The sequence below is a fragment of the Sphaeramia orbicularis genome, chromosome 9 (assembly GCF_902148855.1).
Source record: "Sphaeramia orbicularis chromosome 9, fSphaOr1.1, whole genome shotgun sequence".
In the NCBI taxonomy this organism is placed as follows: Eukaryota; Metazoa; Chordata; class Actinopteri; order Kurtiformes; family Apogonidae; genus Sphaeramia; species Sphaeramia orbicularis.
This window is the reverse complement of record NC_043965.1, coordinates 5109148-5133276: the sequence shown is the minus strand read 5'-3', so window position 1 is coordinate 5133276 and position 24129 is coordinate 5109148. Positions and strand designations below refer to the sequence as shown.

Below are 24129 nucleotides of genomic sequence, written 5' to 3'. Positions count from 1 at the left end.
CTGACTTTTTTTCCTCAGAATTCTGACTTTAATCTCAGAATTCTGACTTTTTTCTCATAATAATAATAAGAAATATATATTGGACCTTATTTTATTTTATTTTTTTCCAGTGGCTTTAATCCTCTTCTGTACTTTTTGATATTGGGTTTACTTCAAAAATTAAATGCATGGACATTTTTGTAACTCCATGAAAAACAAAAAAAAAATTGATTGCATTGTTTTTTTTTTTCATGTGTAAGGAGGAACAAAAACACTCAAGAAAAAAAATCTTGCCTAAGGTTCTCATAATTCATGCATGAAAGGGTTAAAAAAACAAACAAACAAACTGAACCAAAAACAATACCCCTTGCCTCCCCTACGGGGGTGGGGTAAAAAATCTCCCATTAAACTTTAAGGAAATATTGTAATATTGATGTTTTCTTTTTTTCTTTTGTTTTTTTTATTATCTCAAATCATCATGAATAGGTCATCTTATGAGTTGTAGACATGTGTCCCAATATTTTTGTCCATATCGTTTATAAAAATCCATATTTCCCTTGACATGAGTCATTATTGTTTTGTATCCCAGTCCCCTGTTAGAAAAGCAACACCTGAATTCAACGTGTCCACATACTTTTGTCCACATAGTGTATTACTGACAGACCCAGACAGACCCAGTCTTCACTTCACGCTAGATAAGACACTAATCATTAATACAATTTCGTGCGTAAACTCGAGGCCATGGTCCTATCATGAGTCCGTATCCTTGAGTTATTAAAATAAAAAGCGTCGGGCTCAGTATCGCCTCTCTGTTTAAGTCGTGTATTCGCTGGGAACATTTGTAAGTGGAGCTCATTTTGTGTTTATACGTGAGCGTTTTCTTAAATGTGCGCCGGCCCCGAGTAAATTAGTGCAGCAGACGCCGAGCTGAGAGCGCAGCCTGCAGATGGTGATTGAGTGGAGCAACAGTATTTAGGTCTGTTTGGGTGGTGGCGCTCAATTACACCATCACTTGATTAGCTCGACTTACTCAGACAATATTAGCAGGACACGCTGATAAGGAAAGAACAGGAGAGCGGTCGTTTATGCACCAAACTAAAGCCTGTTAGGAGTTTGGGGACGGAGTTCCACAGGCTCCTTGGACATTTTCACTTTTAACCGACCTTTTTCAATGCAGATAATTCAGACATTTGTTGCAGTTTATTTCGTAACTTGTCGTCTGTGCAGTTTCTGTTGAAATGAGATTCAGTTTGTCGTTTTAGTTGTAATCTGAGGCTGAATACTTGGATAGTTACCTCCGCCAAGGAACGGTGGAGGTTATGTTTTCATCAGGGTTTGTTTGTTAGCAAGATAACTCAAAAAGTTATGGATGGATAGCCCGAAGGTTGATTCTACTTAACTCTTTCAGTGCCATGGGCCGATTAAATCGGTTTTACGAATACAACCTTTAAAGTGCCACGGGCCGATCAGATCGGCTTTGGAGAACACGCCATATTTGTGTACAAACCAACCATCCACCCCCATTTCTTTCTCACATTTCGATGACGTTCTTTCAAATCTTCTTGCAAATTACAATCAATAATGAATCGGCTGCGTCCGGTGCGTTTTGAATCTAAGTAGCAATCGGTCGGATGTTACCGAGCGGTTTTTGACCAAGGAAGAGCTCGCGTTTCGTTTTCTGCTTGGGAAATTTTATGAATGAATTTATGAATGAAATCATATGCAAATTAGATGGCCATTTTGTAGTAATATCGTAAAACACAGCGATCTGTCAAAACAGTCCCATCTGCTAGAAAATGAGTTCTGATGACGATTCAGACTTCGATTATAAAAACGACACGAAATACTGAAAAACGGCCAAATTCTGTGGCACTTTTAAGGCTTATTAGCCCCTTAACTGTCTGGCACCGAAAGAGTTAATTGGAAGGTCTCCCATCCCCCTTCACATGTCCGGTGGGTACGTGAGGTGCTTTACAATCTTAAGGTTGAAAAGTTGAGATTCTCTCTTAGAGGCTCAATTAAATCATTTCATACCACTTGGGATCCATTTTTACGGTATTTCGATTCTTTAAATTTTCCTCAGATTATAGATGATTGAACATCATTGAGAAAGAGGGGAAAGGAGAGGAAAGAAGGGAATGAGAAATTATGTGTAGTCTTTTCCTTTCTTCTCTTATTTCTGTGTACTATACAACCTTTTTTTTTTTTTTTTTACTTTTACGATTTGAGTTCCTTTATCATTATTTATGGTTTCTGTTTTTGATTTTCTTTTCTGTTTTTCCTTATTTATTGATTGATTGATTGATTGATTGATTGATTGATTGATTTTTTGGCCTGTGGGTTGCACTCAAAAAAATAATTAAGCCAGAAATGTTGACTTTATGTATTTTAATTACATGTAAATTTTCCATGTAATTTTATTACATAAGTTTAATGTAAAGAGTTGCATTTAATACAATGTTTTTTCTATCATATTGAGTCAATATGAATAAATTAAATACCTTCAGTCAGATTTGCTTTAGTTAATGCAAACTTTTACATAAACTGTTTGACTGTGACACTCAGCCTTTTTGTGTGATCTAGTAAATAAAGTTTACTTTACTTGTTTAGATTCACTTTATACTAAGCATATTCACATTATGTTTGACTTTTTCAGATAAATAAACTTTAAATTTCATATATTTCAGTTACATTTTACTTTAAAATATTACTTCATGTTTATTAGAGCCAAGAATCATTTTTTTGAGTGTGGGTGGGTGGAAAGGAAAGGGATGGGTGTTGACAGTCAGATATGTCAGTCTTGATTGCACATTGACTGTTCCGAATTGATATAATGTCTGTTGTGTTCATTGAAAATGTTCAATAAATATAGTTGGAGAAAAAAAAGTTATGGATGGATTTGGATGAAATTTTCAGGAAATGTTGATACTAGCACAAGGAAGAAATGATTAAATTTTGGTGGTGATCGGGGGGGGTTCTCCAAGGGCTATTCTAGTTTGTAATGGAATGTTTTTTCAGGAGCTGTACGATACTTGCATACTTGTACGACGTTGGGTCTGGCATCGTCTTCGTCATCATCTTCGTTAGCAATTTCTTCAAACATCTTCTCTGACAAAACTATTGGTCAGATTCATTCCAAATTTTGGTTGTACAGTCTACTCTCGTTATACCGCCAACTTCCGTTCACGGCCAAATTGGCGGTATAGCGAAAATGGTGTTACAACGGGTTGCGTCCATAATGTGCATGTCTTTACTATATGTCTATGCTGCCTCCGTTAACCCGTTCTAATTGCGTTTCTAAATAAATCTTGATTCTGTTATGTTGTAAGGCAGGGATCGGCAACCTTTAACACTCAAAGAGCCATTTCGACCCGGTTTCCACGCCGGTTTCCGCGGCGCACCTCGGAGGTGCCGCGGCGCTGGCGGTATAACGGTCGGGGAATCAATGGTATAAGTGTTGTTTGTGCATGGAACTGGGCTGGCGGATGGCGATAGGCGGAAATGGCTGTAGCTAATGGAATAAGGCATTGGGGATTTTTGTGCAATGGTTTTGGTCGGCGGTGAGCGAAAATGGCGGTATAACGGCGGGCGGTTTAACGAGAGTAGACTGTATCTTCCTTGGGACAATGTCTCTAAAATCTGTTCACAGCAGGGCCAGATTAACACTTCATTGTTCCCTGGGCAACAATATCCAAAGGCCCCATCATCACAACCCCAGGATCCCTATAATCTGGCAAAATACAGAATAAGTTCCAGGAATATATGTAAATATACCCCAAACTTCAATATCTAACTATCATCAAATGCATTTTGATGTACAAATGTGTAAATGCTCGTAGAACTACAAGTGCACCACTATAGCCTCTTGTCAAGGCCACTCACTTGCATATGATGATATGAAAACGAAACACATTAGCATCAGTATAATCTAAAATTGATCCACTACATTAGAAAGAGAGGGAAGTGTCCTCCATTTTCACAAAAAATAAATAAGAAACCATTTCCAAAGTATCCAGTATTTATTTAAGAACACTTTTTGCCGACACAAATGTATTGAATCGTCAGAAAAAGCCCACAGACAAAACACAAACATAATGTGATAGAATCACATATGAATTTTACACAGAAATCCCCTTGTCACCTCAGAATTCAACAAGAGAGTTAAAGTAAGTGCAATGTAAACGTCTTGAAATCTGCTTTCTCTCATGTTAGCCACAGTAAAGAAATGACCTATTTTAGTTATGTTCTTTAAATTTTCAGCTTTTTTAATGTCCCTCTCCTTTTTTAATTTTCGTTTGGCGCTCCCACTTAACTGCTTCTCCATGTTTGCAATGTTTTGATTCGCGTACGTCACGTAGTTCTTGACGTCTCACATCCCGCTCAGTGCACGCACGTTGATTTGCGTCACCGCTGATTCACTTTTTGGACTGACCAATGAGGAGAGGGTCTCAGCTCACGGTCACAGACAGCAGGAGCAGGGTTTCTGTGCAGTGCAATAGTTCGGGGCAGCGGACAGTTTCATTTATAAGCAAAAGATAACCAGATATTTTCGTTATGCCCGAGCTACCCAGGGCCCTTCAGAGGTCGCGGGCCCCTGGGCAATTGCCCAGTTGCCCATATGGTTAATCTGGGCTTGGTTCACAGTTTTGAGAATTTTTTATTTTTTTTTGGTAATTTTTTTGAATTCATAAAAATGTGCCTTTACTTTGCAGTTCAGGAGGTAGAGCAGGTCATCCAATAACCGAAGGGTCCTGTCCTACTTATATGCTGTTGTGTCCTTGGGCAAGACACTTCATCCTCCTTGCCTCCAGTGCTGCTACTCACACTGGGAATGCCTATGAATGTTTGGTAGTGGTGGGAGGGGCTGTAGGCGCGAACTGGCAGCCACACTTCTGTCAACCCAAGGCAGCTGTGGATACAAATGTAGTTTACCACCACCAGAGTGAGAATGTGTGAGTGAATGAATAATGGATCCACTGTACGTGCTTTGAGTATGCATTCACAGAAAAGCGCTATATAAATCTAATCCATCATTACACTGGGTTACAAAAAAATGTTTTTTGCAAGTTGTCGAGGTTTTTTCAACTGAATTAGGACCATTTTGCACCGCTAAATCCAAAAATGGCATCTGTTTTTCTCAATCAGGTCAGGTTTTTTTGCTAATTTGATCTTCTCACAATCTGCGCCCAAACTTTATCTTGGTCACCAGGTTTAATACCAAAATAAGATTGGTAAGCACACTTTATGAAACTTGTGACTTGATTCCTGTTAGGTACAATGGTGTATTCAGCACAGATGTAGCAGAATACGTCAGGCTTATTTTTGCAAGATCTTCTAGTCGAAGCCATTTCATTCACCTGTAATATTAAAAAAAACATTAATCATAAATTGGCGAAAGTCAAATCTTTAGAACTCGTTTATTGCAAGAAATATGAAAGAATTTCGTATCATATGATGTGAAAATGCCCATAAATGTAAGCAAAAATGTTAAAAAGCCAATATGTAGCATAGTTCAGAAAGTTGACCTGATTGAGCAAAATTAATGTGATTTTTGGATTCAGCACACCAAAATTATCCTAAATCAGCTCCAAAAACTGAAACAATAAATTTGTTGTTGACCAGTGTTGCTGTTGTTGTTGTAGTTGTTTTTATTATTATTATTATTATTATTACTTCTAATGGTCCATATTTTGATAACATGTAAATAGTTAAAGATATCAATATATTTCCTATTGATCACTGATAGAAGTCATATATGGACTTTGATTGAATTAGTTGAGTTCTCCTCCAGTGAAAGTTCCACCCACTTCTATTGGGAGATTGATCTCCTGCATCTAGATTAGATTAGATTAGATTAGATTAGATTAGATTAGATTAGATTAGATTAGATTAGATTAGATTAGATTAGACAGAATTTCATGTTTTCTTTACTCTGAGTAAATTGGGAGTCTGTCTGGTGTAGTTTGGTGTCTACATATAATATATAATATGTAATACATGTAGATTTTTTGCATACAACTGCATATTCACTGGTAGAAATGTTTTTACTGTACTGTAATACATTTGATATGCAGTACTTTTACTTCTACTTAAATTGAGTTTTACCATTTCCAGCCACTTTCTATTTCTGCTACATCACAGAAGCAAATATTGTACTTCTTTTTAGCTCGCTGGTCGTTAGGCCAAGAGCTACTCCATTAGCCTTTGTTAGCAATTTCTTCAAACATCTTCTCTGATGAAACTACTGGTCAAAAACTACACATTTTATATGGAGTTTCCTTGGAACAGTGTCTACAAAGTTTGTTCACAGTTTTGAGAAATGTAGATTTTTGATGAATTTTTGAAATATTAAAATGTGGCTATTCTTATAATAGTCCATATTTTGATGGTTTATAACATGTAAATGGTTACAGATATCACTATAGTTCCTGTTGATCACTGGACTTTGAATTAGTTGAGTTTTCCTCCAGTGAAAGTTCCACACACTTCTATTGGGAGATTGATCTCCTGCATCTAGATTAGATCAGATTAGATACAACGTTATTGATCCTTTGGGCAGAGCCCTCAGGAAATTGAGGAGTCTAATATAGCAGGAGAACCTGACAACCTCGCAAACTCAACTTGGTATTGATTCTTGATAAAACATGTCGGTGAGATACAGGGACATTGATCATATTTTCAAGTAAAGGATCTAAATTCTTCCTCCACCCCTGGGCAGATTCTCCTGAAATGTTGGTCTGCTTTTACAGATTGGTGAAATGGCCTAAAGGATATCAGTGTTCAGAAATACCCACACTTTCAACATCTTACTCCAGATGGTTCTAGGGCGTGAACACAGACTCCTCCGGTCAAAGTACCACCCACTTGTGTTGGGAGATTGATCTGCATCCAGACCACAGGACTTTAAAATAGCGGCAGAATCTGACCCGACAACCTCACAAATTCAAGTTGGCATTCATTTTTGATAGAACATGATGGTGAGACACAGGGCCATTGGTCCTATTTTGTAATCCCGTTGAAATCGCTCTGGTCAGAGATTTCAACTTAACTTGATTATATGGCTGCAAAAAGCATAAGCTTTTGTTCAGGATAGACATTTTTGACATGAAAGAGAACAAAAGAAGACGAGCCAAGACGAACCGGTTCCACGTAGTAGAAATGTGGCAATAGAAGAACTAGTAAAGCGTCTTTAGTTTCACTTTAACTGCACCCCCCACCCCCCCGAACCGGGCCCGGCATCATCTGTTATTATTATTATTTGTACATTCTGTATATGTTATATTTTCTGTGTAGATGGAAATATAAAAGACAGTTAATGCAAACACACCTGTTTGTACTCTTTTATTCCCTCACCCAATGAGAATCGATAAGGAATCGGATCGATAAGCAATATCGATAATGGAATCGGAATCATTAAATTCTTAATGATTCCCATCCCTAATCCCACGTGATACCACTCAGCCAATCACGTCTGTGCATTCAAAGCAGTAAATAGTGGCTGACAGTGATGAGAGAGTTAGAGGTAATAGCAATGTTCAGTTCTATGCAAATACTTAAAGCATTCCTTGTTTAAGTTTATGGGTTCTTAAGATTCTTTTTTTTGGTTTTTTTTTACCATGGTATTGACTTTGGTATGGAGAATTGTGTAATTTTACTGGTATCAGTATCGATTCCAGAATTTTTGGTACCGTGACATCCTTAGTCTAAACTATGTAGAAAACCACTTCCCGCTTCGTCCATACAACCCAAAAGTCAATTTTATCTTTTATTTTATCTCAACCTTTAAAACATGCGTCCCGGGGGCCAAATGCGGCCTGCCAAAGATTCCTATCCAGCCCGTGGGATGAATTTGTGTAGTGCAAAAATTCCACAGTCAGGGCTGTGGAACTCATTTTAGTTCAGGTTCCACATACAGACCAATATGATCTACAGTCAAATAATAACAGCAGAATAACCTGCAAAAAAGAATGACTCCATAGTTTCTTTTCAGTTTGGTGTGAAAAAAAAAAAAAAATACACTATGCCTATAAATAATGACAACTTCAAATTTTTGTCTTTGTTTTAGTGCAAAAAATAACATTAAATTATGAAAATATTTACATTTACAAACTATCCTGTAACAATAAAATGTGAATAACCTGAACAAATATGAACAACCTGAAATGTCTAAAGAAAATTAAGCACAATTTTAACAATATTCTGTGTTTAGTGTCTTTGTAGCTCTGATCCATAATGCACATGTAGAAATGATAAGTTGAGGCATAATGTTGTTAAAATTGCACTTATTTTTCTAATAAATTTTAGGTTATTCACATCTTTTTTGTCCGGACAGTTTATAAAAGTAAGTATTTGCATAATTTAATGTTTTTTGTTTGTTTTTTTTGCACTAAAACAAAGACAGAAATTTGGAGTTGTCATTATTTATAGATTATTATATAACTATTTTACTGGTCCGGCCCACTGGAGATCAAATCGGGCTGAATATGGCCCCTGAAAGAAAATGAGTTTGAGACCCCTGCTTTAAAAGAAACTCACCAAAGTTGAAATATACAAAATAAATCTGCTCAGTAACTCCGACACCACCCCATTGATCAGAACCATCACTAACAAACTCCATTTGACTTCAGAACATGAGTAGCTTTGTTGAGCAGGTTGACGTAAAGCCGAGGTGTATGAAGGGGAGCAGCATTTGTGCTTATGCAGCTTTTCTGTGTAACTAAAAGCTGAAAAAAAAAAGGTAATTGTTGATTGAACTCCCCATCAGATGTGCAGCCAGCAGGCGTCTCAGATTGTAATAGCCTCGGGAATGAAAGATGTGAGCTGTAGATAGCCTTTCCCCGTCTGACAGGACCAGCTGCTTCTTCAGGGGAAAAAAAAGTTTGGAAGGGTCCGGTGTCGACTGATGGCGTCTCTGCTGAGGTGGTCTCGTACAGTCGGAGCACATTACCGTTTTGACAGCTCGCATTTTAACATCCAGTGGAAATCGTTAGGTCTCGCCTGTACTTCAGCGTCTGTTTACACCTGCTGTAAATGTACATCTTGTGTGTTGTGGACCGTTCTATGTATAATATTTAATTTTACTTCATTATGGTAGTTTTTATTCTACCCAACTTACCGTATACACTGGAAAAAATTCAAATCTTACCAAGTGTATTTTTCTCATTTCTAGTCCAAATATCTCATAACACTCAAAATAAGACATGCCGTACTTTCTGGGCTATAAGGCACACCGGAATATAAGCTGCACCTGACTATAAGCCGCGGCTGACTTTAAGTCGCACCTGACTATAAGCCGCAGGTGTCCACGTTGTGACATGAGATATTTACACAGAAAGATGTTAAACAGAAAGATTATTTACATATTTATTTCCATACCTTAACTGCTTTTTTCCAAACAGTGTCTGTAACACGGCAGTAAAACGACAGGAACACAACTGGGTAAAAATCCCAGAACAGTCATTGATCTGTATCTTCATCTTCCTTCTGCTCGTTAAACCACTGCAGTCGTCTTCTTCAGTGTTCTTCAGCTGAACATCCTCAAAGGCTCCGTCACACTCCTTCTACATCTCTCCTCCGTTGTTGCTCAATGGCACTTCCGTGCTGCAGCTCTATTTCCTTCTTAAACAGACACATTGATGGTTTTAAGTTAAAAGCTGCAAAATATGCATTTCTTCGTGTGTTTTCCGTGATGAGGGTTTGTGCATGACACGCAAAATGATTGTTAAAAGTTCCGATTAAAACTTCTCCTCTTCATCACCTCTTCCACCTGTCTGTCTCACTTTTGTGCTTCCTGCTACAGCGCCCCCTGGTGGCCATTAGCCTGTATAAATCTATACTGGAGCTGCATCGCTGTATAAGCCGCACGGTTCAAAACAAGAAAAAAGTAGCGGCTTATCGTCCGGAAAGTACGGTAACACCTAAAGAGTAACTTTTCAGTGAGATATAAGAACTGATTTTTAGACGATGGATCTGGAAAATATTATTTCAAGAAATTTCAAGCAAAAATTATCACATTTAAATCACATTTAAAAACACACTTTTTCTCATTAGCTTTTAATCAGTGAGTGACATGTCTGTTTTTTTATGCTGTTTTTAACAGATTTTAATTTGTCTTTGTTTTTATGATGTTTGTATTTTGTTGTTCTTAGCCCGCTTAACACCCTGTGTTTTCACTAGTTTTATTTACTTATTTAATCCTTTGTTTTATGTTTGGTGTACGGCACTTTGGCCAGCTGTAAAGTTCTTAAAGTGCTTTATAAATAAAGTTGGTATGATATGGTATGGTAAAAATATCTTGTATTAATTTTTTTTTTTTTTGCTTGTTTTCGGAGGGGCATTTTTTCCAGTGTATATCCTATTTTAGATTTTATCCTTTATCTTCTATGCTAAGACCTGGGTAACTACATTTCGTTCTATCATGGACCATTGATCGAATGACAATAAAGCTGAGTCTGAGTCAGATAATACATGTGTGAATGGAACCGAGGGTGCATTGAGATTCAGTGGCTGAGGTTGTCTGAGCTGCCGTCCTCTGAATAAGCAGATGTACACACTCACCTGAACACCAAGAGGCATATTAAAGTGTCCGTTTTGATTTGGCTGTTGGGAAAAGCCCTTAGAGATACACCCAACCTCTAGAGTGTTCTGGTTTTCCTGGAAGAAGCAGATAGTAGCAGTAGACCCACCCTGAATTCCAATACATGTGTTTGACGCCATGTTTTGTAGTTGAATGTAGGACATAGTGGCTGTTGTGGGGACTTGTGTGGTCTGGTACTTGATAAACCTTGAACATACTTGGTCACCTGAAAATCTTTCGGACGTGTAACTAATGTAAATTGTGTTTAGAGTCTGCGCTGTTGTGAATATTTGGTGGTGGTGAATGCTCGGAGGGGCCGTTTGGTGTGGATTGGCCACCATGGATTACCACCACCACCACCAGTGTGTGAATGTGAGAGTGAATTATAGTCAGAATCATGTTTATCGCCATGTCAGTAAACAAAGTTCCCATTACTAGGAAATGGCTTCAGTGGTTTGGTGCATACGTAGAACATGGAATAGGTAAGAGTCATGCAGTAAAAAATAGAATAGAATAATATAAATAAGCAAGTAAGATGGAGTTGTAATAGACTATAAAATTTTGCAAAATATACAATATACTAGGGATGCAACAGTACTCAGGAAAACCGTTTCCACCCTGCATGGGACAATCCGCCCTTTTGGACCATGGAATTTCGGTTTTGCAATTGATTTGGGGCGGCCATGGCTCAGATGGTAGAGCGGGTTGTCCAATAACCGAAGGGTTGGCGGTTGGAATGAATGAATGAATGAATGAATGTTTTTATTATTGTGTCTTGCATAAAAAAACATGCCCAGCCCTTACATGGGCTTATAAGACACCAAAAATACAGACCAACTAGAAGCACTCGGAGAGCACAGACCTCCGCCAAGGCTGACCAGTGGCCCCCCCCGTGGGCCCCCCCACGCCAAGGAGGTTATGTTTTTGCCAGGGTTTGTTTGTTTGTTTGTCTGTCTGTTTGTCTGTCCGTTAGTGTGCAACATAACTCAAAAAGTTATGTACAGATTTTGATGAAATTTTCAGGGTTTGTTGGAAATGGGCCCCCCCGTGGGCGCCCCCACCCCCGATCACCACCAAAATGTATTCATTTCTTCCTTATCCCATTTCCAACAAACCGTGAAAATTTCATCCAAATCTGTCCATAACTTTTTGAGTTATGTTGCACACTAACGGACAGACAAACAGACAAACAGACAAACAAACCCTGGCAAAAACATAACCTCCTTGGCGGAGGTAAAAATCAAACACCAGACAATAGGCACAATAGATATGAACAAAACAAAACACTGACCTATTTAAACAAACACATCTGCCGCTTTTCCCAGGCTTTACAAACAAATAATGGTAATTTATATACATTAGAACTAAACAACCATTTCATCTTGTCATCATCAGTGCTCCAGAACATGTCAGGATTTCGGATACACGTATCATCAAACAAAGGGGCTCTCAGTTCATCATATAGAGGACAATACAAAAGAAAATGTGATTCATTTTCCACTTCCCCCAAATCACACAGTCCACAAAGTCTGTTTTCTTCTGGAATCCCGCTCTGTCCATGTGCTGTTGTGTCCTTGGGCAAGACACTTCACCCCCCCTTGCCTCCAGTGCTGCTACTCACACTGGTGTATGAATGTGTGTGAATGTTCAGTGGTGGGGGGAGGGGCCGTAGGCGCAGATTGGCAGCCATGCTTCCATCAGTCTGCCCCAGGGCAGCTGTGGATACAGATGTAGTTTACCGCCACCAGAGGGAGGATGTGAGAGCGAATGAAGAATGGATCCACTGTACGCGCTTTGAGTGTGTGCTCATAGAAAAGCGCTATAGAAATCTAATCCATTATTATTATTGATACAGATATTTTTACTTGAAGTAAGCAAAAAAATCTGCCAATGGAACAAGTGAAAATTATCTTGGTAAGATTTCTTGAAATCAGATTTTCCAGATCTATTGTCTAAAAATCAGTTCTTTTATCTGACTGAAAAGTTACTCTATAGGTGATTATATCGTATTTTAAGTTTGATGAGATATTTGGACTAGAAATGAGAAAAAATACACTTGGTCAGATTTGGATTTTTTCCAGTGTGTAAACAGGATCTGAGTTTCTGTTGTAGATAAAACGTCTTCCAGTTGTATTGTACGCTCCACCGATGACTCATTTCTGACCGTATCCAGGTAAACCCGTACAGTGACAAACCTGAGCTGCGGCAGATAAAAGACACTGTTACAGATCAAGAGGTTTACAGTCGACAAGGGAAACGCATCCACGCTTCCTGTTGTGGTGCTGAACAGCATCCAGCGTGAGCCAAAATAAAGAACAAACACAAACTCAGGCAGACAGCAACTTTTTTCCATCTGCTTGAAGTGAAGCCGAGCCCCAAGGGTCCATGGGTGACGACAGCTTCCTCCTAAATATGAGCCTCACCCGTGGGGGAGGGATGAAAGGTGAGCCCTCCTACCTGAGCTGTCCTGGGTTTGTTTTTGTTTCCAGTTGGTGGGGGGGGGGGATTTCACCAGGTTTGCCTTTAGTGAGCTAGCATGTCTTAGCACGATTTAAAAGCAACACACACCCACTCTGAGGCATCACCGACACACTGGAAACCTTTTGTTTTCCTCCCACGAAGCAAAGCCGTGACGACTCAGGATTTAGGTGGGCGCCTCGGGCCCAGTCGGCTGTCGGTGGGAGATAATTCCTGACATCTCCAAAACCTGTCACCGAACGACTCCTAGGAGGACGCAAAGGGCGAGGGGCTTCGGATAACAACGCACTCCCCCCGAGTGTGTTTGTAGAGGTCACTACAGTTCATGGACATGTGTACGGTGCCAACTTTTATTTTTTTTATTATACTTCAGCCCCTGTTTACACCTGGTGTTTATGTGCGTACCATAAGAAGATGATGCTTTAAATACAATAAATGTACAAACTCACCTAAACACCAACAGTCATATTAACGCATAAAAACCCAGTGCTGCTTTTACAACAGTTCCCACAGGAATTTTTCTGTCTATTTGACCTTTCTGAAGTGATTTATCACCATTTATTATAATATTATCCTCTGTATTTTGCATTTTTTAGTGAAAATCAGGTATTTTTCAATATTTAATTCACAGATCATGTACAGGGTGACACAAAAAAACGGGAACTTTTTAACAATCCAATAAAACCAAGAGTGATGGAAGAAAAATATTTTTTTATTTATAGTAATTGAAACCTTAAAACATGCCATTTAACTCTTTCGGTGCCAGACAGTTAAGGGGCTAATAAGCCTTAAAAGTGCCACAGAATTTGGCCGTTTTTCAGTATTTCGTGTCGTTTTTATAATCGAAGTCTGAATCGTCATCAGAACTCATTTTCTAGCAGATGGGACTGTTTTGACAGATCGCTGTGTTTACGATATTACTACAAAATGGCCATCTAATTTGCATATGATTTCATTCATAAATTCATTCATAAAATTTCCCAAGCAGAAAACGAAACGCGAGCTCTTCTTTGGTCAAAAACCGCTCGGTAACATCCGACCGATTGCTACTTAGATTCAAAACGCACCGGACGCAGCCGATTCATTATTGATCGTGATTTGCAAGAAGATTTGAAAGAACGTCATCGAAATGTGAGAAAGAAATGGGGGTGGATGGTTGGTTTGTACACAAATATGGCGTGTACTCCAAAGCCGATCTGATCGGCCCGTGGCACTTTAAAGGTTGTATTCGTAAAACCGATTTAATCGGCCCATGGCATTGAAAGAGTGAAGAAACAATGATAGAATTTTCATTTTTTAAAAATTCCTTCCTGTAGATGGCGTCCTCCTGTACGAATGCATCCTTGAAATCTGCTGTTGAGATTCCTCATTGACCGCTGCAACATCTCAGCTGGGATACTGTGAATTTCATCCTGAATTCTCTGTTTTAACTCATCCATAGTTCTCGGTCGAGTCGTGTACACTTTACTCTTGCGATAGCCCCACAAGGAAAAATCACAAACGGACAAATCTGGCGATCTAGGGGGCCAGGGAACGTTACCGAATCTTGAGATCACACGGTTACCGAACAATTCTCGCACAGCCGCCAATGGTTACTAAAACGGGGGTGTGTTTACTTGCTCAAGGTCACTGTCTCGCAGTGCTGCCACTTGCTCATGTCTGCCAATACACACTTCAAAAATTCCCGTTTTTTTTGGGTCACCCTGTAGATGTTCATTAAAGTGCATATTAAAGTTGATGGTTATTATATCAGAAACAGAGAAAACTGAAGGAAAAGTGACATTTTCAGTAAAATCTCTCATTAACTGAACATAAACTCAGTGTGTCCATCCATTGTCGTTGATCCAACACCATGAGTTTTACTGGTGAATCAGTGTTGTAGAAGACGACGGTGTTTTCACGTTAAATGGGTCATATCTGATGACTATGAAAAGATGACGAACTGTATTTTGCATCAATTATTTCCATGTATTGATAGGATTAGTGGATCAACAGGTGTTAAACAGTTTAGATCAGCAGATGGTTTTGGTTTTTGAGGGTTAACTGAATAAATACAGAGTTCTAGTTGTTATGAAATTATGATTATGATGAATTCAGCTCATTTTCTCCTCACTTTTGAAGTACTTGTTCACTTTTATGCCATATTTCAAGGTTTTTTGGCTCATTTTTTCCATATTTTTCCAAGTATTTTGCTCATTTTACTCTCATTTTGCAAGTTTTTGTACATTTTATCCACTGAATAAGTAAAGTAAAACTGCATTTTACGTCAGTTATTTACATGTATTGATAGGATTAATGGATCAACAGGTATTAAACAGTTTAGATCAGTGGATGCTTTGGTTTTTTGAGTGTTAGACTAAATACAGGGTTCTAGTTGTTACGAAATTATTAACTCTCCTCATTTTTCAGGTGTTTTGCTCATTTTATTCTCAATTTGCAAGTTTTTGTACATTTTATCCTATGAATAATTGAAGTAAAACTGCATTTTACACCAGTTATTTACATGTTTTGATAGGATTAGTGGATCATAAGTTATTAAACATTTTTAGATCAGTAGATAATTTTGGTTTTTGAGGGTTAACAAACTAAATACGGGGTTCTAGTTGCTATGAAATTATGAACTCTCCTCGTTTTGTAAGTATTTTGGTCATTTTATTCTTACGTTTTAATTATTTGTTCAGTTTTATGCCATGTTTCATGGTTCTTTTGGCTCATTTTACCTTATTTTTCCAAGTATTTTGCTCATTTTACTCTCATTTTGTAAGTTTTTGTAAGTAAAACTGCATTTTGCACCAATTATTTACATTTATTGATAGGATTAGTGGATCGTAAGTTATTCAACATTTTTAGATCAGCAGATAATTTTGGTTTTTGAGGGTTAACAGACTAAATACGGGGTTCTAGTTGCTATGAAATTATGAATTCTCCTCATTTTTTTAAAAAGTATTTTACTCATTTCCTCCTCACTTTAGAAGTATTTGTTAACTTTTATGCCATATTCCAAGTTTTTTTTGGCTCATTTTTTCCTTATTTTTCAAGTATTTTGCTCATTTTATTCTCATTTCGCAGTTTTTGTAAGTGAAACTGCATTTTGCACCAATTATTTACATTTATTGATAGGATTAGTGGATTAACAGGTATTATGCTGCCTTCAGGGACCGACCAGAGCTTCTGTGAATTTCAAAACTCACCACAGATAAAGCAGACATCGTCTACACAAAACAATGTGAACTGATTTATAAATAATTTCAATGCATTGTTTAGTTGTTTTTTTTTGCCTTAGATATTAGTAGACCTGTTCTTTCTAGGGCCTTCCTGGCGGTGGGTTGTACTTCTGCAGAATCCCACTTGAGGACGAAGCTCAGATGTATTTAGATGTATTTATAGTTCTCCTTACCATCCTGTCGTGTAAACCAAATGTAAACCTCTGCGTGAGTTTTTAGAGGTCACTACAGTTCATAGACATCTCAGGAGGGGGAGTATTTGTGTATGACTTTCCACCAGTCATCCCTCTCTCTGGTGCCAGCTTGTTTGTGCATTCCCCTTCATCTGAGCTGCTACTGCTGCCGCCGTGGTGGTGAAGAGCTGGAGCGCAGCCAGGCGTCGCCGAGGGCAACCAATTGGACCCGAGCCCTGCATCAGGCGAAGCACCACCCAAGCTCAAATCTTGACAACTGGTTTGATTTAGGGCCACGGCAGAGGGGTGTCTCAGCGGGGACAGCCCATACATCTCCACCTACACCCCCCCCCCCAACACACACACACACCCCCTCCCTGGTGCAAACGTTTTGCCGAGAAGTCGCAGTAAAACCAAGTGAACGGGAGACACTTTCTTGGCCTCTAGCTGTAACTTTTTGTTTTGTTTTGTTCTTCCCTGTCAGACATTCACACTCAGACAAGGGCTGTAAGAAACTCATTTTAAAGTTAGATCTAAACTGTTAGAAGACGGGCAGGTAAACAAAAAAAAAAACAAGTTCATTTGTTAAGAACTGCAGATAAACACCAGATCTGCTCATGAAAACAGTGAAATATCTTAAAACTTATAAACGCTCCGCACTGACCTTGAGTTTTGTTTGTATCCACTTGATGAATTTCAAGTTTTCTTTACTCTGAGTAAGTTTGGAGTCTGTCTGGTAGGGATGCACCGATACCGATACGAGTATCGGCATCGGCTCCGATACTCAGTGTGTGTACTCGTACTCGTAAAAGACATCCGATACAAATGCACCGATACCACTTACGGCCGTGTGACATTCCCAGTTCAGTGCAGCAGGTACGCAGCGGTGGAATAATGTGTGTGGAGTGTGAAGAGTGTGGAGATTGTTCAAAATAAATGATGGTGATAAAAGTAACGCTGACTGACAGTAACGTTAAAGACACAGACAGATACAGACGCAGCGTTCTGTCCGTCCTCTGCGTACATTCCATCCCTTTACCAGGTGCTCATGGATGCGTAAACAGAATGAGAATACCAGCGGGAGTACGGAGCGGTGCGGACCGCCGCCAACAGAAGTGAAAACGAAACTTATGGCTCATTCCTCTTTTCTCTTCCTGCTGAAGCTAAACTTTTAAACCTTACCAGTGAAAACGCTGCAATATTAGTATCACATTAGTGTTCCCTCTGTCGTCTCCATGTTTGTTATTACTGACTTTCTTCTTCTTCTCAAAAAACTTTCCTCTTCTTCGTGGTATTTGTCCAGTATGGTTAATTCAGAGCGGCGCCCCCTGGTGGATTAATTGAAAAACGCTCATTCCAACACATTAAATGTCAGTAGCAGCACTTTGTTCCAGTCAGACTAATGACAACGACAATAAAGCACATTTACAAAAGGAACTAAGAACTGGAATGGGATTATTAAGTACTTGTATCGGTACTCGGTATCGGCAAGTACTCAAATGTAAGTACTTGTACTCGGTCTGGAAAAAAGTGGTATCGGTGCATCCCTACTGTCTGGTGTAGTTTGGTGTTTATATGGAATATATAATATGTAAAAGAGCTGCACACTATATCGTTTGAACATTGACATTGCGATGTTCGTGTGCGCAATAGTCACATCGCAGGTCCTGCAATGTAAAAGACAAATGAACTCAGTGTGTTCTCATCTAATTTCAACCTGGGTACCTGACACACACTGGGCTCAGCGATCCACCAATCACAGTCGTTCTTAATCAGATTGGAGTGAGTTGATGGTAATAATATTGAAAAATGAGCAATGAACAAGAGAAAATCACCTTAAATAGTAGTAGTAGTAGTTTATTTGATCGTTAATTACTTAAAAACATGATGATGATGATGATGATAAAATTCTTTATTCAGTCATCACATAATAACCAGTGTCAACAACAGCACTTCAAACATTACCAACATTACCAACAGGTTATGATTGAAAAGGCGCAGGCAGAAGCAAAATGCTTATATTAATGCCTGTCCTACAGAACAAATTCAGCTACCCAGCATCCAATATAGGAAAAAGAAAAAGACAAAAAAAACAATGTATCCAAGCAAACAAATAAGCGAAACCTAAAAAGGTGAAAATATACCAGAGAAATAGAAAACTTAACCACCAAATTAATGGTAATTTAATGTAGACTCAAAAATAAATAATTTACCTATTACTTGTTAGAGCTTAATTGTTGTATCCTTCAAAAAACTGCCTTAAGTACCATTTTTTTTAATTATTAGAAATGGGCTACACATTCTTAAATCCATGCTGGCCTCATTCCATAGTTTAACTCCAACAACAGATATACATCTTCTTTTTGTCTCTTTTTTAGCTTTTTGTACAACAAATTTACAAACATCTTGCAAATCATATTTAGACTCATGTGTTGAGAAGAACCTTTGTGCACAGACAGGGAGTCACTTTAATTTGGCTTTATACATTATTTGCATTATTTTATAGTAAACCAAATCATTAAATTTCATAATATAAATCAATGAAACATAAATCAATAGTAACTATATTAATATCTGTAACCATTTACACATTATAAACCAGATTAATTTCTAATTTTATATGTATGTCGCTTGGAACAATGTCTACAAAATTTGGTCACAGTTTTGAGAAATGTAGATTTTTGAATTTTTGACAAATTTTTTGAAATATTAAAAATGTGCCTTTACTTGTAACAGTCCATATTTTGATGGTTTATAACATTTAAATGGTTACAGATATTAATATAGTTACTGCTGAACACTGATAGGAAGTCATATATGGACTTTCATTTGGAACAATGACCTTTGACCTTGAGTGACCTTTGAAGGGTCAAATTCAAGGTCAATAATATCTAGATCAGGGGTGTCCAATCCTGGTCCTCCAGAGCTACGATCCTGCATGTTTCAGATCACAGGTGTCAAACATGCGGCCCGGGGGCCAAATCCGGCCCGCCAAACGGTCCAATCTGGCCCCTAGGATGAATTTGTGAAATACAAAAATGACACTGAAGATATTAACAATCACTGGTGTAAAAATCATTTTATTTCAGGTTCCATACATACACATACAAACCAATTAGATCTCAATTGGGTCAGACCAGAAAAAAGCTATCATAATAACCTGTAAATAATGACAAAGGCAGATTTGATCTTTGTTTTAGTGTAAAAAAAAACAAAAAAAAAAACAAGTAAAATTACATGAAACTGTTTAAATTAACAAACTATCCTTTTACCAAAAAAATGTGAATGACCTGAAGAAACATGAACAACGTGAAATGTCTTGAGAAAAGTAAATGCAATTTTATCAATATTATGTGTATTTGTAATTGTAATGTAAGCTGTAATGCACATGTGTAGATGATAAACTGATAAATGAAAGAATTTAAAAAGGAGGTACAAAGACACAATTTTTCAGAGGCACAAGGATGAGGGAGGTGTTGGGTATCACTGGGTGTTATAAAGATGTACAAGTATGTGGTATGTGTATGTATATGTACGTATATGTGTGTTATATATAAGTAGGTGTATAAGTATATGTGTGGTTGTATAGATCTGTGTATGAATATGTACACTGAACAAAAATATAAACGCACCACTTTTGTTTTTGCTCCCATTTTTCATGAGCTGAACTCAAAGATCTAAAACTTTTTCTATGTACACAAAAGGCCTATTTCTCTCAAATATTGTTCATAAATTTGTCTAAATCTGTGTTAGTGAGCACTTCTCCTTTGTCCTTTGCTGAGATAATCCATCCACCTCACAGGTGTGGCAGATCCAGATGCTGATTAGACAGCAGGATTATTGCACAGGTGTGACTTAGGCTGGCCACAATAAAAGGCCACTCTAAAATGTGCACTTTTACTGTATTGGGTGGTCCAGGGGGGTCAGAAAACCAGTCAGTATTTGGTGTGACCACCATTTTCCTCGCACAGTCAAAACTTGTGACATCTGTGGTATTGTGCTGTGTGATAAAACTGCACATTTTGGAGTGGCCTTTTATTGTGGCCAGCCTAAGTCACACCTGTGCAAAAATCCTGCTGTCTAATCAGCATCTTGATCTGCCACACCTGTGAGGTGGATGGATTATCTCAGCAAAGAAGAAGTGTTCACTAACACAAATTTAGGCAGATTTGTGAACAATATTTGAGAGAAATAAACCTTGTGTGTACACAGAAAAAGTTTTAGATCTTTGAGTTCAGCTCATGAAAAATGGGAGCAAAAACAAAAGTGGTGCGTTTATAGTTTTGTTCAGTGTATTTACATATATGTGTTATTGTATTATGCATTTATGTAAATCATATTATATTTGTTCATAATACTATAAAGCCAGAAACCAAATTATTTAATAGTAAGTATCAGTCATATTATGGTATATACTATAGATACGCTTAGACTGGGAAGGTTATTATTGTTATTAATTATATAAGGAGAAGGGGTGGGTGTTTATAAGTTGTACTTCTTCTCACTCCTTTTCAAATATGTATTATATGTCTTATGTTTAAGTATTTGTTTATTTTCTTCTGTTGTGACATTCATATTTGAAATAAATACATCAATCAATCAAAAAAAATGATGCAGAATATTGTTTAAACTGCACTTGTTTTTCTTAAGACAGTTCAAGTTGTTCACGTTATTCAGATTGTTAAGGAAATGATGCAGATATAAACATTATCATAATGTAATTTTACTTTTTTCACTGGTATTATTTTACTGGTCCGGCCCACTTCAGATCATATTGGGGTGAATGTGGCCCCTGAACTAAAATGAGTGACACCCCTGTTTTAGATGTTTCCCTCTTCCAACACACCTGATGGTCTTTATCAGTCTTCTGCAGAGCTTGATGATAGACTTATCATTTGAATCAGGTGTGTTGGGAGAGGGATACATCTAAAACCTGCAGGATAGTGGCTCTGGAGGACCAGGTTTGGACACCCGTGTTCCAGGGCGTGGACACACACACGTCTCTGCAGTCATGCCCTGTGTGACGGTGGGACGCCTCAGCTCTCACCGCTGCTTTAAATTCACTTTGTTTGGAAGATGAGGCTTTCCTCTCACTGCGTCCACGCTCACAGAGGCTTAATGAGGCTTCCTGTTTAACCTCCCGCTCACCTTCACCGTCTTCATCTACCACCTGTGCAGCGGGACGCCCCCCCCCCCCCCCCCAAATACACCCCAACCCCTGAGCACAAAATCCATCATCTGACAATTTGGGCGTCTTCAGAAGTTGGATGGTTTTTATGGTGTTATTTCTGCAGCGTGGTCTCACATTGAAACTTTGCTTTTAGGTTTTTTTTATTCTGAGATGAGCTGAAATCTACATAATATATTTTCAGACATCAGAGGTGGATTCACACAGTCAATGCAGCCCATGGACTTTTAGGACTTTCTGTTGGACGCTGCATGTTAAAAACGTCCGAAAATCTTTCATGCTTCTTGTCATTGGACTTTCAGTTGTTGTTAAAAGTTCAGTGAGTTTGTTTTGGGATCTGTTTTGTTGACATTTTACCAACAGTTTTTATTCTTTTATGTTTATTTATTACCTCCACCAAGGATGGTGGAGGTTATGTTTTCATCAGGGTTTGTTTGTCTGTTTTTTTGTTTGTTTTTTTGTTTGTTTGTCTGTCTGTTTGTCTGTATGTTTGTGTGTTTGTTTGTCTGTCTGTTTGTTTGTTTATCTGTTTGTTTGTTTGTTTTTTGTTTGTCTGTATGTTTGTGTGTTTGTCTGTCTGTCTGTTTGTTTGTTTGTTTGTCTGTTTGTTTGTTTGTTTGTTTTTTTGTTTGTCTGTATGTTTGTGTGTTTGTTTGTCTGTTTGTTTTTTTTGTTTGTTTGTTTGTCTGTTTGTTTTTTTGTTTGTCTGTCTGTTTGTTTGTTTTTTTGTTTGTCTGTCTATTTGTTTGTTTTTTTTTGTCTGTCCATCTGTTTGTTTGTTTGTTTGTCTGTTCATTTGTTTTTTTGTTTGTCTGTCTGTATGTTTGTGTTTGTTTGTCTGTCTGTCTGTTTGTTTGTTTGTCTGTTTGTTTTTTGTCTGTTTGTTTGTCTGTTTGTTTGTGTGTCTGTCTGTTTGTTTGTTTTTTGTTTGTTTCTCTGTCTGTTTGTCTGTCTGTTTGTCTGTTTGTTTGTCTGTCTGTTTGTTTGTCTGTATGTTTGTTTGTCTGTGTCTGTATGTTTGTTTTTTGTTTGTTTGTCTGTTTGTTTCTCTGTCTGTCTGTTTGTTTGCTTGTCTATTAGCAAGATAACTCAAAAAGTTATGGACGGATTTGGATGAAATTTTCAGGAAATGTTGAGACTGGCACAAGGAACAAATGATTAAATTTTGGTGGTGATGGGGGGGGGGGGGGCTGATCTCCCTTGGTGGAGGTCTGCACTCTCTAAGTGCTTTTCTAGTTTAACCTTTATTTTATTTACCCAGGCAAGCAATTAAGAACCGATTCTTCTTTACAAATGTAGCCTGATGAAAGAGCAATGGTTCCTTGAGGGGTAGGGGGTGGGGGAGCTAAAAGTAAAAACAAGGTTATACAATATACAGAAACAAACGGTTAATAAATAAGTCCATTATAACATTTTTTTTTTTTTTTTTTAAATTTTATTTTTAATTTTATTTTTTTATTATTTTATTTTTTATTGGACTGCCTTTTCTCTGTAGCACTTTGAGATTCTGCTGAATGAAAAGTGCTTTATAAATGCAATTTATTATTATTATTATTATTAATATTATTATCATTATTATTATTATTATTATAACAGTGAGACATGTGAGAGACAAATACTCAACAGGAACAGTCAGCTAAAATGTGTTGCAGTTTGTACCAGTTTCCCTCCATCTGTCAGCTCAGGTAGTTTGTTGTTGTATGAAATAAATCTAACAGACGAGGTTTTAAAAGCATGAATCCAGAACTTAGTATTCACATAACAGTATCACGCACATTTGCATCTTATTTTGCAGATTAACGGAAAACTCATTTGAAGTTTGTGTTACATTTGGGGCGGCTGTGGCTCAGGAGGTGGAGTGGGTGGTCCAATTACCAGAGGTTATTGATTCCAATCCTGCTCTGTTGTACTCATGTGCCATTGTGTCCTTGGGCAAAGACACTTGACCCACCTCCCCGTTCGCTGGTGTATGAATGTTTGGTGGTGTTGGCGCCTGTTCTGGGGCAGATGTGGCTTTGGGTGGAAACCTGCCAAGTCGACATTCATCCTCACTTTACAGAAAACACTTCTTTTTTTTAATATCTGGAGTCTTGTCTCTCCAGATTAGTGAGAATGTTCTGTGCAAAAACACAAGAGAAAGTCCTGTTTTGTGTTTTCAAGTGGAACCCCACCCTGAGCAGCAAACTGGTTCTACTCGGACTGAAATGTGCCTTCGGATAAAGCTTCCTCGCTTGCTTGACCCGTCCGTCTGAGCGTACTTTTACTCTGTGTTTCTTGTCTTTTATCCCCCGCAGCCTCCCAGGGTCGTGACTCTCTCTCCGTTATCCGTGGAGAGCCGCGGCGCCATGGCAACCGTCACCAAGTCGGTCCTGCAGGTCGACGACCCCGACAATCCGACGGATGTCCTGGTCATGGTCCTCGACCCGCCCCGCCACGGAAGGCTGACCCGTCTCCACGGTGACCGGGCGCTGAGCAGATTCAAGCTGGAGGAGCTGTCACGGGAACAGATCC

The 24129-nt window shown here is 38.3% G+C and overlaps 1 protein-coding gene across 1 annotated transcript in view; it reads left to right on the top strand.

Annotated features, from left to right (window-relative positions):
- The window catches only part of fras1 (Fraser extracellular matrix complex subunit 1), a 1008712-nt gene that overhangs the window by 599672 nt on the left and 384911 nt on the right, over positions 1 to 24129 (top strand). The window contains exon 28 of the mRNA XM_030143455.1: positions 23913 to 24129. This exon is cut by the window's right edge and continues 107 nt beyond it. Coding sequence (XP_029999315.1) covers positions 23913 to 24129 — 217 coding nt within the window. The remainder of the gene's footprint in view (positions 1 to 23912) is intronic.